The sequence below is a fragment of the Cryptotermes secundus genome, unplaced genomic scaffold, assembly GCF_002891405.2.
Source record: "Cryptotermes secundus unplaced genomic scaffold, Csec_1.0 scaffold358, whole genome shotgun sequence".
Classification (NCBI taxonomy): Eukaryota; Metazoa; Arthropoda; class Insecta; order Blattodea; family Kalotermitidae; genus Cryptotermes; species Cryptotermes secundus.
The window spans coordinates 393,731-411,328 of NW_019721523.1; the positions used below are offsets into that span (position 1 = coordinate 393,731).

General features: G+C 41.6%; 1 protein-coding gene across 1 annotated transcript in view; it reads right to left on the reverse strand.

The window, feature by feature from the left end:
- Positions 1-17,598, reverse strand: part of LOC111875500 — a 512,348-nt gene that overhangs the window by 222,110 nt on the left and 272,640 nt on the right. Inside the window, exon 3 of the mRNA XM_033755834.1 lies at positions 2,592-2,719. Within this exon, the coding sequence (XP_033611725.1) occupies positions 2,592-2,719 (128 nt within the window). The remainder of the gene's footprint in view (positions 1-2,591; positions 2,720-17,598) is intronic.

Below are 17,598 nucleotides of genomic sequence, written 5' to 3' on the forward strand. Positions count from 1 at the left end.
TTTATATCTTGCATACTTTTAGTCTGTGTGCCCCGAAAACCTGAAGGGGCAAAGGCGTCTGAAAGAACCAAGCACAACTGGAAGAGGCCATTGAAACTATACTGAATGTTGTCTGTCGTCTTATGTACACTACATTACACTGTAAGATGTTTTGGAAACTGGATCTCTCTTCATCGGGCGTAAATGGGAAAAGAGTGCTACTTAGATGGTCCCGTTAGACAAAACATTGATCGCTGTCCAGGTAATATGAAACGTATAATTTACATATAGTCTGCTTAAGATGATGAGCCATGCCCAACATAATAATTTCATAAAGAAAAGCAGGCTATTTTCACAAACGTTCAGAAGATCATTAAGATAATAGTATTAATATGAATCTGAAAGAAATTGTTCATGAGGATGTGGACTGGATTCAACTGGCTAAGGATAGTGTAAGTGACTTGCTCGTGAGAACTTGGTCATGAGATTTCGGTACCCTTAAAAACTGGGAAGTTCTTGCCATCTGAACAAATGTCATCTTCTCAAGACACACTATCTTCAGTAAAGTTAGTTGCAACACAACACTGGAATCAATTACCTCCCACTAGGAGACATGAATTTCTAAAGGTAAGAGGGAAGTATTGTACAATTATCTGACAGAGATTGGGATACCCATGAAACTAGTTAGTTTAATTAAAATGTGTTTAAACGAAACGTATAGTAAAGTTCCTGTAGGTAAATATTTATCTGATAAATTTCCTATGCAGAATGGTCTAAACAAGTAGATGCTTTATTGCCACTCCTTTTCAACTTTGCTTTAGAATATGCCATTAGGAAGGTCCAGGAAAACCAGGTGGGACTGAAATTAAACGGGACACATCAGCTGTTGGTCTATGCTGATGATGTGAATCTACTGGGTGATAATGTAGATACCATAAAGAAAATCACACGGACTTTACTTGACGTCTTGCTACTATTCGGCTTACAGGCAACCAATACCGAGAATTCCTCTCACATGTCTGCCAAAGCTACTGGAAGACGTACCACTGGCAGTCAGAACACGGCTGTGGTACATGCATCATGGCGCTCCGGCACAGTTTAGCTGTGCTGTGCGAGATGTTCTCAGCAACACCTGTCATGACTGGTGGATTGGTAGAGGAGCCACTGTATAACCTCCCCGCTACAAGCCAGATTTGCATCATCTGGATTTTTACTTCTGGGGACACCTAAATACCCTTGTGTATGCAGCTCCTGTTGACAGCGGAGAGGCACAACGCAATGTGGATGCCTGTCAGACTGTCTGCAACTGCCCCTGCATCTTTGAACGGCGGTCCATCATGACACGTGTCAAAGCTTGCATTGAATCTCATGGAGGACATTTTGAGCACTCATTATAAATGTACTCTTTCAACTATTACTCCAAAATTTATGAACACATGATGATATAGACTTTTTTCTTGTTTTGGTATGTGGAAATCGTGACCAGAATTTGTCCGCACCTCTCAGTTTTGCCAAGTATAAAAAAGAAAAGTAAAGCTATCCTTGTAACAGGCCATGAAGACCCATAGGGTTGTGAGACGTTGAGGATCACACATTGTCTAGACAATCGGCTCAAAGATGGCGGTAAGGTTGTCAGCCGTACACGCCAGCCACGCTTTACTCTCCAGGAAAATTATTTATTTAATTCCTGGTACTCATTTCTGTTAGAGGCTGAGTGAACCTCAGGGCCTAGTGCGGCCGGAAGGATTAGGCCAATTAAAAAGAATCAAATGACCTCATCGGTATTTGAACCCGCGACCTTCCGACTTGTAGCATAGTGCCTTAACCACTACGCTACAGTATATGTAATTAACTAATTAATGTAATAAAAAGGTAGCAAATTTTCTGTAAGGTAGGAACTGAATTTTTTAATATTGTGACATGTTGAGCTATGGATGACGCCCCTCCCCCACCCCCGCCAGCCGTGATGCGCCGAGCAAAGCCGAAGCGAGCCGATGTTAGCCGAGTCCTAGCATCCTGGTCGCTAGGCAACGCGAGTCAATAGCGATGACGTCACCAAGGGTACCGCGTGAGGCTAGGCAGCGCGGGTTACCAGGATTGCGAGAGACGACGATAGTAACAGCGGTTACTACCGCTAGCGTTGCTAGCAACACAGCGCCAGGCAACAAGGGTGCTTATTACGTGGCCGTTTTCTGTATTGTCCGATCGAGGCTACATGAGGAGCAGCGAAGGCTATTCACAGTCAGTCCTCGAGCTACCTCCGAGTTAGTTCCGAGTTAGCCAGCAACCAGTCAGTTGTATTGTGGCATTTTGAGTGTAGTATTTGTGATACTGCAGATAGCAGTAATCGTAAATCTGTAATTTGGGTGATTGTAAGTGCGAATGTGAAATAAAATTCGCTATATCAAATACAGCGTGAAGTTATTTGTCGCGTTATACGCCCGATACGTGACAATATTATTTCGACGAGTTTCATGCATCAAAGTTTTAACTTCCTAAGACGTTCGGACAAGTCTATTTTAGAGAAATGGAAACATTCGGAAAAAGGATTTGGTGTTCCTAATCGTGCTGAGAAATCGCAGGTTGTTTGTTACTGTGCTGAGTGTACTCACCGCCTCATTGTGATTCCAGAATATGTAGGCTGGTGGCTCCGGACTGTATAGTACAACACACGTGAGGTTGATGGTACTGCCACGGTCGATGTACAAGTCTGGGCCACCGATGATGTCAGTAGTTGGCTCTGCAAACAGATATAAGCTTCCGTCATTCGCACTTCAAACCAAGCCGACTCCTCGGACACCCACATGGGATATAAGATCCAATTTCAGACGCTTTCGCAAGAATTGCGAAAAGCATCTATTCGCTTCATCGTGTCTCTCCTTCAGCCTTTCCGCATGAAACATCTCTTGACACCGCTGGGTGGATACTCGTCACGCCTTCGGTTGTTGGATTCTGCTTTAACCTATCAATATAATTTAATTTAGATTCAGATCCTGACAAAAATAACGGACGGTTTACGGGAGGACCCAGATGCGTTTTTGAGATTTTCTAGCTCCGACTGCTGTCCACTGATGAGAGCATAATAGGGTTACCATGAAAGCAAAGTCTTAACCATCCCATTCATTAATATCACAAGAGTTTATGATTTCAACAAAAAAATTACCACAAGATCTCACAATTTAGATTTATGACGACTGTCTGATACATTTTCTGATGATAAATATCTTTCATTTCAAGTTCTTCCATCTGAAATGAAGTGTATTCTATTTTAAGCATATTTTTGGACAATAACTAACATTATGTAAGATTTGAGGTTTTCACGGTGGTGACTATCTCTTCTGAGATGTGGCGCAATGTAGATCTTGTGTGAATCGACGTTCCACCGAAACGTCGGTTCACACAAGATCTACACAGCACTACATTCCAGAAGACTGCATTCTTCAATACCTAACACGTTGGATATATCCCCCACTTATTAGCTTAGCCTACGTATATTCAACTTCGAAAGCTAATATACGAAAATAATATGTAATTTATATGCATAATACAAAGAAAATTCATCAGGATAGTTAAGTGGACAAAACATCAAGATGAAATTTCTGGTAAAGCTTCATATGTTACCTGTACGTTATATGTAAAGGAGAAAAAGGCAAAGATATCCCTGGAATTAATTAAGCATCAGGCCATGAAGACGCATGAGTGAGAGAAAGAATAGTTCCTACATTCTTGACCTCGACACTAGATGGAGGTGAAAGGTCGATTTCAGTCCCCAGTCTCGTTACTCCGGGGGAAACAGTCTGTAGTGTAGCAGGTTCGGAAGTCCCCACATTCGATCTGGATTTTATGGAGTAAGAAAATAAGTAAAGGTATCCCTGTAACAAGCCGTGGAGGCCCATAGGGTTGTGAGATATTGAGGTTCCCATATTTTCCAGATAACCGGCTCATAGATGGCGGCAAGGTTGTCAGTCCTACGCGCCGACCGCCCTTTACCCCCAAGAATGTTCCTGTTACTCATTTCTATTAGAGGCTCAGTCGGCCCCAGGGCCATAGTGCGGCTGGAAGGATTAGGTCAATTGAAAAAATCCACCTCGTCGGGATTCGATCCCACGACCTTCCGGCTTGTAGCATAGTGCCTCAACCGACTACGCTACCGCGTGATCCCGGACGTTATGAAGTAAAGAATAATTTTTCCATTAGCCGATAATCGAACACCGACTCCTCGGTCATTCCTCCCTAGTTGCTATACCGACTGTGCTGCAAATGCTTTTCCCACCCCTGTAGTTTTATGATATCTGAGTCTGATGGCTTGAGTCATAACCTGTGGTAAATTCTATAAGCGTGTCAAGAAGTTGTTAGCCCGTCTTCAATTAAAAATGTAATGTCTACCTCTGTAATTTTCATAAATCAGATGGCTGCTGGAGTCATTTCAACGTCTGAAGTTAACTAATCACTTTCCTTTCCTTAACTTTGACGTAACTTGTTATTCTGTAGGGTTTCATGGTCTCGGGACATAAGAACAAAATGACCGGTACAGACTGACCCATTTTGTATGGTTGTTGCTAAGAACCTGCCGACCAGACTTGCGTCTGGTAGGTTCGTATCGAATATGTAAACATTTCAATAACTCCTGTTACGTGTATTACTAACTAAGAACACGAGTTTGGATTGGCGAATAAATTTATTGGATATTCATAAGCCATAACTACAATTAATTATAACACTATTATTGATTTACACAATTTACAATCACTCCACACTAATCTTCTCAGTCTATCTTCACTGGTCTTCACTATCCGTTTCCTGGCAACGGATTTATAATACATGAACTATAAAAGTCTCACTAAATTACACACTCCCAATATCGATATACTACAGCACATGTAACGTCACACCCTAAGTCTTCTAATTCTTCTTCTGGTCACACTGCTGTTCCCTTAGAATTTCGGAACTCAAATGAAATCAATTCCCATTCCCGTATTCCCTTATATCCTCTCGGCACGGACCACGCACAGAAAACACTATTCTATTATTGCGTAGAGCAGACCACACAGAAAATACCTTTCCACTACTGTTGCGTGACGTCACCGCGCATGCATTAATATCTGAGCCGTTGCCTGGCAATGCTTCACAATGCTTTATATTCTGTGAGTATTCGCTCTTTATGGTTAGAATACGCTTTCAGGTTGCCAACTGACAAATCATCACCGCTGAATCATTACGCTACAGCTCGGCCAGCACAATTCAGTGAACCTCCAAACTTTTTGGATCATGACAACTGAGCTGTCCCACCGCCGTTGCATTACGTGTAGATCTGTCTTTTAATAGACGGTTAACGTCCCACCTACGAGCGGCATTTCTTTGTCGCGCTTTGGTCATGGAACGAATATAATAAGTACATATATTTTTACGAAAAGCTTCCTTCGTGTGGTCAATAGTACGTTGAGATTCCCAGCATTTTCCTCCAACTGTAATTTAATTAGGTAAATCTTACACTGTTCTTGCATTTGGCAATACAGCTATGCAAAATATGAAGATTGCATGTAAAAGAGAAACTGTCAGCCTAACTTACATCTGCTGACTGTATGTCCGCGTAAGAGTTTATCTGGGTATTGTTCCAATATTATATAAAAGTCCTTAAGCTTTTACGGATCACAGAGTCCATGTTAACTGAGCAGACTGTAACTTGGCCCACAACTTCGCTTGTAACTTTCAAACGGCCGACTTATTAATCTCATTATATACGTAGAAATTTTGCTGACAAAGTTATGTATTGGAATTAAATATTTATTTTATATTGAGTATGCTGTAAGAATGATAAACCTGTTAAATTACATTCCTTTTAGACGGCTGCTTGAGGACTAAGGTTTCCATTTTGCTCTCTTGTTTTGACATAACACTACGCTATATTTTCTCGTGGTACCTATCCTTACTACCTTCTTCTATATTTGTTTCTTTCTTTTATATTTGCTTCTTTATATTTTTCTTCCTGTTTTCTATTTATTAGTTTGTTCTTCTCCCTTTCTTTATCGTCCCATCGTTTTTATTTCTCTGTTCATTTTCTACCCTCCTCTTTCTCATCTTTCCTTGTTTCTTCCCACATTTTCTACGTTCTCTTTCTTCCTGCTTCCCTCTTTCTTTCTTTCCTTCTTTCTTCCTAACTTCTTTCCTTATTTTTGTCATCCTTTCTTTCTCCCTTCTCTTCTTTCCTTCTGAATCGCCTTTGTCCATTCGTCTTTCTACCTGTATTTTCGTTTCATGACGATGTGAACAGCGTTGCTCTTGTTACTAAGGATTTCGTATTGATTACTGTATTTGAAAATTCCGGAAGATACTGTCAACATGTAAATCTGTTTGAGCGAAACTAAGCGTAGCTAATTAGTATGTTCCTTTGATACATAATATAAAAATAGTACTGTATTAAAATAAGTCTCTATTGAGATTATTAGTTAGGGATTTGAAAGTAAGCCAGCTGCAATCATTCAACAAGAAGCAAAAGAGGAGTGCAAAGTCAATCAGGCTGCGTCTTTATGACGTAAGCCCACCAGTTAATTGCCTCTTTTAATGAAAGAAAAATGAAGATTCTAGACACTTCATATAACTTTCTCTGAGCTTTCAATTTAATTCTTCTTAACTTAGCTAAGATTCAAAATACGTGTAAGTCGTGTAACATCGTTTTATGTCCGACTTCTGTCCCTTAGTGAATATATTAAAAGAGTCCTAATTAATTACGAGACTGATTAGAATCTGAGGATCATTTTTCCTTTTGAAGGAAGGACAAACTCAATGTTAATATTATATTTACTGTGGAAAGAAGTGAGACTTAAGAAAGAACAAAGTGAGCAGAAAATGAACGAGAAGGGAGTGGCTGCAAAGAGGCGTCTGAATATTATACTGCCGAGGGCACGTGCAGAATTATATTAATCCTGCAAAATCTTTCATAATTCTATTCATGTCCCGTGGACTTTCAACATAATTAGATGCACCGCGTACATTAATTAGGGTCGTCGTTATGGGCCGACAAACAATACAAGCTGAGAGGTGGTTCTTTCAGATGTAATATTCTGCATATAAATACTAAACTGGAATGACGCAAACTTTTACAGCCTGCTTCAAGAAAAATTCCAACATCGAATGGAAAGGCAGCGGAATAAGAAAATAAATTTTAGTTGTTATATATTACTCGGGATTCGAACTAGGTATATGACCATTGAATGCATTATCAATCGTAACTTATAGCAATCAATCATAACTCATACTCTTCGCCAAATAAGGGGGATGAGATGGGTAGGGCATGTAGCACACGATGCGAAGAGGAATGCACATAGGAGGTTGGTGGGAAAGCCAGAAGGAAAGACACCTCTAGGAAGACTAAGGCGTAAGTGAGGATAATATTATAACGGGTCTTAGAGAAACAGGATGGGGTAGAATGGATTTGATTCATTTCGCTCAGTACAGCGACAGTGGAGGGCTCTAGTGAGTGCTGTAGTGGACTTTCGGGTTCCATAAAATGTTGGGAAATCTTTCAATAGCTGAGGGATTGTTGGATTCTCAAGAATGACTCAGCTCCATGGAGTTAGGTATCTTCACCAAACTTCGTGTTCTCACTGCTTGCCGTCTGTGTGCAACTTCGTCAGTGTGTTAACATTCATACTTCAAAGCTTTCGTCTGCTCACTATACAACACTGTAAGTTTCGACCTGACTGGCTATCATCACGTGTAGATGTTGGTTTAAAGGACAAACAGAAAAGGAAAACACTTAAAGACAAAGGAAACTACCATATGTACAAGATTAGCAAAAATTACTTGCAAATGAATGACACAAACATTGACACACATATGTAAGATTTGAGGCTTTCACGGCGGTGACTATGAAGAAAGCAGTCTTCTTGGATTTGGCACCGTGTATATGTGGTGTTAACTGACGTTTCGGAGGAACGTATCGCCTCCATCTTCAGGGTAGAAGAAAAAATATAAGAAATCTGCAAGCTAAGAGACCGTGAGAACCGGTAAAAGCAGGAGATGGAGGCGATACGTTCCTCCGAAACGTCGGTTAACACCACATATACACAGTGCCAAATCCAAGAAGACTGCTTTCTTCATTGACACACACAACCGAATATTCAGAGTACTGCAGGAAATGAATACCAGTTAGCAGTAAAGACATTCAGTTTGAAATTCTGGTAAAGTATGAATTATATTAGACTGATACGAACCAAAATTCAATCCCCCCCCCCAAACAAACTTTGAAATGCGAAAATATATCTACAATCACTCAGGAGTTTAGAAAATAAAATTTGCGGAGAACAGCATATATAAACACCCCACCAACTGTGATTTTTATTAAGCTGTTATGAAGAACGCATAGAGACATGGAACTCCGCAATTTCGGTTTAAGTGCACCACAGTGACAGAGTGACATTGCATAGTGTAACACAACATGGCTTGCAGCGTTCCCAAACTTCCCAGGGGCTCCTGTAACTTCCGTTTCACGCCTAGATCTGAAGAAGACTTGCAGTCGGTTAACGAACTATCTTTATCCTGTGAGTGATATACGAGAGATCTGCCTCGTCTGCTGCGAGGAAGGAAGAAGATGCATCTGAAAATTGTCTTTGTTTATTTAGCGACATTTTATGAAGTACATAGTTCATGCAGCGTCGAAGGACAGGATGTTTGTAAATGATGAATGACGTCGAAGGAGACGGTGCTGGTATATTTTAAGGTATTGTCACGTGTATGAGTAACTCTCGTTGGGGTTTTGGATTAGATATTGGATTTATTGATCACTTATAAAACAACACGGAACTACAAGTAATTACAGCACCATCGCTAATCTCCACATTTCACAAATCACTAGAGCACAAACTAAGAATTTTCCAGCCCGCAGTGTCTTCACTAGTAGTTGCCTGGTAACGGCTCCAACAATGGCTATTCCTCTGCTTCCGCGTTCAAGTCCTTTCGGATTGGCGGCTCCCTTCCAACCTACTAGCTCCTAGGCTGGTGGCCATTTCACACTAACCTCCTAGTCTTTTCTTCACAGCCCGACCTTCAACTGAACATTTAACTGTCACTGACTCTTTTCTCCAGACTCCTGCACAGAATTGACTTGGTTGCTCCAATTGTCTTCCTTATAACTCATCGGCAAGCCCGCGCATACACCGTTCATTCTCGCATGCGTATCCGTCGCCGCGGGCTGTGTTTAACGAGCCGTTCCTAAGAAGCGGCCGTCTATTCTTGCTTATTAGGAATTTGCTGCCTAGCAACGGACGTCGTTCCATTGTCTCTTTCGTGGCCATTGCCAAGAGACGAATGTTGTTTCAGAGCCGATGGCCAGCAACGGTTGTTTCTCTGGCTCCATGTTCTTGCTTCGAGCACATATCCGGCACTATTATCCTAGTGCTACTTTGACAGACAAAGAACAACAGAAGCGTAGGTCAAGACGACCGATACTCAGGGCGAGATTCGAAATGTGGCTGTCCAGAATACGAAGCCCGAGTCCTGAACACTATACAGTGATGCTTTATGTCACTGGTGAAGCACATGATCTTGTAGAAAACAACGTATTTAAAAACTGACTGCTGTTAAGCCGTGGTTGTTTATCAACTAGGTGAAAGGATGGCGGTTTTTAGGTAATATTTTTCTTTTAATTGGATTAGGAAATTTATGTAGGGCTATTTGCTTATTCAACGAATACTAGGAAAAAATTAAGACTTTCACTTCATAAAAATATCAGAGACATGTCATGTTGATGCACTGTGTCCAGTACTGAGAAGAGAAGGCGCCTCGGCTGTCACTCAATTTTTTACAAAAGTAGATGCACGTCTGTTCTGGCGCAAGGGTAAACAAAATATGGATAGCGGAACGGTACTTATGTAGCTAAGATATTAACACTACTACCTTTTAATAATATACATTTTCTCATACACAATAGAAAGTGTAGTGAACAAATAAATACATTTTGGCACAGCTATTACGCGTATTTGCCGGTCACGGTAGCCGAGCGGTCTAAGACATGCACTGTCTTCGCTCGGTCGGAAGCCGGGATCGTGGGCTCGAATCCCACTCAGGGCATGGATGTTTGTGTGCGTTTTTTTGTGTTGTCTACAGGTAGAGGCCTTGCGACGAGCTGATCACTCGCCCAAGGGGTCCTACCGAATGTGTAAGATCTAGTAAACCGAAGTGAAACGGAGAGTTTCATGGAGGTAGGCCTAGGCCCAAATTGGGGCTGTAGGGCCACAGAAAAAAAAATTACGCGCATTTACTAAATCAAATCACTGTACCCAAAGCTACGCAAAAGAAGGCCTGGTGAATTCGCCTTCAGTTTCGGTTTAATGCCCCATTCTGCCCGTCTTGGCAGACATCTCTCGCGCAACAATGTACTTCAGAGTAACATAAAAGCGTCACAGAATATTTTTAGAATAAATTAAAGGAAGATAAGATCATTGAGGCATGTGCTACACAAGGCAGAGATAAGAAATCCATACAAAATTTTGGTCTGTAAATCTGAAAAGGCAGATCACAGTGGCCGCGTGGCCTAATGTATGAAATGTTTCTGCCTTCTCAAACACTGGGATCGTGGATTCGAATCTTACTCTAGTAATTGATGTCTTTCGGAGTTTATTCTGTGTTGAGGCCTTGCGATAGGGCTTATCCCCCCGTCCAAGGAGTCCTACCAACTGTCTGTAAGGTCCATATTTCCAGATTAACTTTGACGTGAAAGAGGGCAGAAGACCTAATAAGAAAGGTATAAGAAAAATAATTCTTAAGAGATCATTTGATAAACCAAGGCATAGATGGAAGGATAACAGACCGTTTAAGGAAATATGGTATGAGAGCGAGATCTCATTTCATCTGGTTCATGATATGGTCCAGTGGCTGGAGCTTGTGGAGTAACTTTTTTGCCCACTGAGAAACGATCAGCTACTCAAAGAGGATTCCATTTCATGGAGTTTGTTACGCAAGAGAAAGTAGTCACGCACACAGCAAGAGGATCACAGAAGGGACAGAGCCGTATGACTGTGTTTATCGGATGGGCGTGTAAGTGGTTTACAGGGCGCATGGGGGAATAGGAAAATAGGGTTCTCTAGAGTGTGGTAGGTAGTTAGGAGGAATCTGTCTTTAACGAGAACTGACAGCAACCGAAGGGAGCTAAAAGAAATGTAATAAGTGACAGGGCGTTACCATGACAACGGAAGAGATACCGTGAAGAAGGAGCAGAGGAGAACAGTTGATAGAAGCTGTCATCATGGTCCTTTCATAAAACGTATGGAACGGGACAAGTGAAGGTAAGAAAATCTGACGTAGTGAAAGGAGTTGTTGAATGGGACAACAGATGTAACGGTCACAGAAATTCATTACAGGAAGCAAAGAGAAAAGTCGATAACGACTTAACGACTTAACGGCCACGCACCTGAGTTTCATGTCTTTCAATCAAAAGAACTCCAGCACTGAGGAAGCTAACACAAGCGGTAACGCTTCTGACTTGTATCCGAGAAATATCCGGTTCGAATCTAGGTCAGAACACGATTATCCTGACAGGTTTCTCTTGATGTTTATCATCTCCAGGCAAAAGCCAGGATAAGATCTTAAATTATGCTATTATCGCATTCTTCCATATTCTTTCTAATTTCATATTTTGCATAGCAGACCTACAACAAATTTTGGGCGTTTCATTTTTTTTCTTTGCACTACAGCCCCAGTGGGCCTAGGCCTACCTCCATGAGCTTCTCCGTTCACTTCGGTTCTTCTAGATCTTACACATTCGGTAGGACTGCTTGGGCGGGGCCTCTACCTGTATACAAACACAGAAAAACGCACAAACACAAACTAAACATCCATGCCCTGAGTGGGATTCGAACCCACGATCCCAGTTTCCAGGTGAGCGAAGACAGTACTTGCCTTAGACCGCTCGGCTACCGAGGCGATACGTTCCTCCGAAACGTCTGTTAACACCACATCTACACGGTGCCACATCCAAGAAGACTGCTTTCTTCATAGTCACCGTCGTGAAAACCTCAAATCTTACTTATTCCAGCTTGTTTGACACAATCCTCGACCATGAAAATGGAAGCAGTATATGCCTCCGAAAATCAGAAACTTATACCAGACTACACGGCATAATATCATGTAGAAGCAATGGTATCATGAAACGCAGAAGGAGTTACGTTTGTGTGTAATAATAGCCTGATGGGAATGACAAATATTTGTCGATCCCTAAAGGCTGAGTGACTTTTTCTTTATGTGGTTTTATTCACATCCCTCACAGCACTTTGTTCGTGAAATTAGCGATATCGTGGCTAGATCTGTAGATCATACGGACCAATTTTCGAGACAGACTAGAAGAACATTCTTTGCTGAATAAGCCAAAGCACTCAACTGAAATATCTATCTTCTGGCGATATCTCTCTTTCATCTTCATTGAAAACCAAGAGATCTGAATTCTGTTTCTATATCAGCGATGCCACAGATTAAAGCTACTGGCTGCACATTATTCCTAGAAGAGTTAGTTCCTAATAGCGGAGTGAGACACTAATTACTTTTATCAGAATCATCTTGGGGAGTCAACAATCACCAACTAGTCAAGAAACACCTAAATTTTATGAACTCACTCACTAAGAGGAGGTGCTGAGCCATTTTTGAGAAGCCGCCAATTGTGCAGCTACTTAAGAACTTCCCAGTATTTTATGGAACACGAAGGTTCATTAACGTTTTGACAAAACCCCCCAATGGACCCTAATCTGAGTCAGATCAATCCAATCCCTATCATTCCATCCTGTTCTTCTAAGATCCATTTTAATATTGTCCATCCACCTACGTCTTTGTCTTCCAAGTGGTCTCTTTCCTTCTGGCTTTCACACCAATATCCTACATGCATTCATTTTCTGTCACATGCCCTGTCCATCTCATCTTCCCTGACTTGATCATTCCAATTATACTTGGAGAAGAGTACAAGTTATGAAGCTCCTCATTATGCAGTTTTCTCCAACCTCCTGTCACTTCATCTCTCTTAGGTCCAAATACTTTTCTTAACACCCTGTTCGCCTTTTACATATTACGAAGGTGTTTACAGTATTCATAAAACCTCGCACGAGACCTTACCCTGAGCTAGATGAATCCAATCCACTTCCTCGCATCACATTTCATTAACATCCATTTAATATTATATTTAGATCTAAGCCTATGTCTTCCAAGGTCTATATCAGCTTTTCTGACTATAATTTTGAATCTGAATTCTCACCTCTCTCATTCGTGATTCATGCCTCATCCATCTCATTCGGGTAGACATGTTTCCCTGGTACTTCTATGTCGCCCTGTTAGGTTCAATTCCCTCGGGTCTTCCCGAGCTCTGTACCCAGGCACAGTCATTAAATAAAGACTGCTTCGAAGATGTGGTCAAGTTCAAACGTTTGGAAAGGACATTAAGGTAAGTAAGCTCAGAGAATCTCATAGAATAAGTGCGGGCTAAACATACAGAAGGCCGCGCCATAGCTCAAGCGGTTAGTCGCTGGCTTCCCACCGCGGGGCCCGTGTTCGATCCCGGGTCTGGACAAGTGGCGCTGGGGCAGGTTTTCTCCGAGTACTTCGGTTTCCCCTGTCGATCTTCACTCCATCAATTGCTCCACAATCACCCTCACCGCAGTACAAGGGACTTAGTCCCACCCCACTAGCAATAAAGAAAATACACAGAATATATTTCATTTCGTAAGATTTTAGTCTGTAGTCTCGTATATAAATCCTAATTATTAAATAATACGTATTTACTTGTTTTTTTATATGCATGTAAACTTCGACTTTTATCCTAAGGCTACGGACGCACTATCCGAACAAAATTCAGTCAAGCGGAATCGAGTTTGACCCTTTAAGATACTTCAAAGGCAGACCCTCAACTTAGCCCTACTGGACCAGCCCAGTGTCTGGGTCTGTCTTTGCAGTGTCTCAGAAAGTCCTGTCCGATTTAACGCAACTTGATTCGATTTAATAAGTACGCTCGTAGCCTAAGATAAGTCACTTGCTCAGCATGTTTAAGAATAGGAATTTCCTGAAAGAATTAGAACCTAAGATTTGTGAATTAAAGGTGAATAGAGGAAATTACGGCCGAACACAGTAGCCACGCTGTCTACGGCAGGAACCGTCTTCGCCTGCTCGAACACTGAGGTCATGTATTCGAAACCCACTCAACTCATGAGCATCTGTATTGTGTACGTTTATTCAGTGTTTGTGTTGTTCTGTGTGTAGGTAGCGGCCTTGCGACGGACTGAACCCCCGTCCAGGGAGTCCTACCGACGCTAGCGACTGTGTATAGAATTAAGGGTCTGAAAAAGCGGCCAACGTCCATAGGGCTGTAGAACCATAGAGAGAGAGAGAGAGAGAGGAAATTAGGCAATGAAAAGATCCATGAATCTACTCTCGTCTAAATACACTTGTTACTAAGGTGAACATGGAGGACTATATTGAGAGAACATGTAACATGAATGGGTTAGATAAGAAATATAAAATTTTAGTTTGGTAACCTGAAGAGAACAGAGAGGTTATACATGAGAATATATTATTACATTGGACCTCAGAGGAATAGCTTGTTAGGTTATGGAATGGAATCAAATCGTTTAGGACGCGGTTCTATATCAGGCTGTTGTGAAGACAGTAATGAACTTTCGGGTTCTTAAAACTCCATAAATTCCTTGATCCTATAGACGAAGTTATCTCATATGGTTTCTTCCATTCATACTTTCGGATTAAATGTGTATGCATTTCCGATCCACTCCGCGTTTGCTGCATGAAATCCGTCTTGATTTCTTTTTTGTCATCATTGGCAAAACATCCTTTTTGAGAAACGGCCTTCCTTAAAATGCTTTCAAAATGTGGTACAGTTCCTAACAGATCAGAACCTGACTCAGGAGGAAATTAAGAGGAGGCTGAATTAGGTTTATGCTTGCTACCATTCAGTGCAGAACCTTTTGCCTTCTTGTCTGTTGTCCAAAAACATAAAAATTATAATATATAAAACTATAATTTTGCCTGTGGTTCTGTATGAGAGTGAAACTTGGTCTCTGACATTAAGGGAAGAACACAGACTGAGGGTGTTTGAGAACAGGGTGTTGAGGAGAATATTTGGACCGAAGAGAGATGAAGTGACAGGAGGTTGGAGAAAACTGCATAATGAGGAGCTTCATAACTTGTACTCTTCTCCAAGGGTAATTAGAACGATCAGGTCAAGGAGGATGAGATGATCAGTGCATATTGCACGAATGGGGCAAAGAGGAATGCATATAGAAAGAATATTGGTGGGAAAGCCAAACGGAAAGAACCCATCAATAACATTAAAGTGAATCTTGGAGAGACAGGTTGGGATGCTATGGACTGATCGAGCTGGGCAGGATACGGAGCAGCGGAGGGCTCTTGTGAACACTGTAATGAACCACCGGGTTCCATAAAATACTGGAAAGTGCTGGAGTAGCTGCACAACTGGCGGCTTCTCGGGAAGGGATGATCCCCATGGAGTTAGTTAAGCTTCCTTACAAGATTCTGCTACGTGTATCGCAAATTAGACAATCCGGTTGTCCGGTTGTCACTTTTCCGGATTCACCAACGATAATTTTTTACAGAGCTACGTCGTTAGCCTTGCACCCAACCCCCAACCTAGAGGACCAGGTCTCTGTATTTATGCCCCCCCCCCCAGTGACAGGGTGGCCCAGTTATACCCCCAGGCATCGGGTTCCCTTTTCCTCGCCTTCTACTACTCGCAGGGATACGGTGGAGTTAATCTAACCCGCCTCCATAGGGGATCTTTGGCTTCTATCCTTAGTAATATTTTGTGAAGGGTCTACAAATTATGAAGTTCACTATGTGATTATTTGTATCCCCCTCTTACTTCCTATCTCTTACATCAAAATGCCCTTCTACACTGTGAAGGAACTTGTGTACATCATGTCTGAAATCATGGCGGAACGGAACTCCTTACTCTCTACACTGTATTGTATACTTATGGTCTGGTTCTTGTCTATGATTGCTGTAGTTGTTACGAAGCATAGCGCACTGCCATGGATTATGCGTGTCTGGTGCTGGAAGATACAGGGGCGAAGGGAAGGGGGGACCTGTATTGACGTGTTATTGATCGCAATGTTTGCATTAGGACGCACCATCCAATGCTCTATTACTGGTTAAAACTATACATTTCAAATGATTTAACCAAATGAAAAGCAGTTAAATTATATTAAATAAAGTAAAGTTGGCCGCTCACCGTAGCCGAGCGGTCTGAGGCATGTACTGTCTTCGCTCGCTTGGAAACCGGGATCGTGGGTTCGAATCCCACTCAGGGCATGGATGTTTAGTTCGTGTGTGTGCGTTTTTCTGTGTCTGTGTACAGGTAGAGGCCTTGCGACGAGCTGATCACCCGCTCAAGGAGTCCTACCGAATGTGTAAGATCTAGAAAAATCGTAGTGAACGGAGAAGCTCATGGAGGTATGCCTAGGCCCACTGCGGCTGTAGTGCCAAGGGAAAAAAAGTAAAGGTGTCCCTGTACTTAACTAATTAAGCACTACATCATGAAGACGTATGGGGAGTGGATGTATAGATCCACATGTTCTTGACCTCGGCACTAGTTGGAGGTGAGTGTTCAGCTTCACGCCTCGGCAGTTTTACCCCCGGGGAAAGAGCCCCCAAATACCCATTGGATATGAGGGCGGGTGGGCCCTAGAGCCGGTCTCGACGATTTGGAGAAGAGAAAATTGTTACCCCAAGAGGGACTAGAACTCCGACCCCTTGGTCGTCTAGCCCGTAGTCAGTCGCTATACCAACTAGATGGTTGCATGGAAAATTAAAGTATAAATGCATAAACTTACTGTCGAGTTTATGTTCCGTCATATCTTTCATCCAGACATGCTTATTTTTATGTGGTCATATTATCCACTTCTTGAAATGTTTCTAGTAATGATCAAGAAGGGCAACAAATTTAGTATATTTCAAGGGAAGAGATGTCTAAGAAAATCGCTTGACTGGAAAGCTAATCGGTTAAGGCAACTCGCTGACCTTTGCGTTTTCACAAATTTTGACAGATTTTACGTGCGTTCGAATCCTACGGAGAGTTACCGTATTTACGCATGTATAGGCCGCGTGCGTGTATAGGCCGCAGCACAATTTTCAGACAGAAATTATAGAAAAAATAATTTTCTTGGAATATTATTTCAGGAGTATTACACCCTGTATTACTAATTATGAATATAATTTTTTTTAAATGAAGTGTGATTTCGAATATTTCGAATATAAGCCGCACCCCAGTTTTCCTCTTGAATTTTTGGCAAAAAATGTAATTAAATCATCTACGTCTGTCTGTCCATCTGTTTACACCAAACAGTTCGAGAATATTTATGAGATACATTCCACTTCTGGTTAAAAGTCAACAAAAATAACGTACACTTTACGTGGAGTCCTACATGCATTTCTCCGGACATCTCCAGCGTTGTTCTCTGAAAATTTATGGAAGAAAACAACGTTTCAAACAAAAGTTGAACACAAATATAAACCATATTTATAGGTATATGTTCCGTAAAGTTTTCCAATAGTTCTTATTGTTTTCAAAATAATTAAATAAAAGGAGTGAATAAGCTCCTGAATTTTAGATCTACA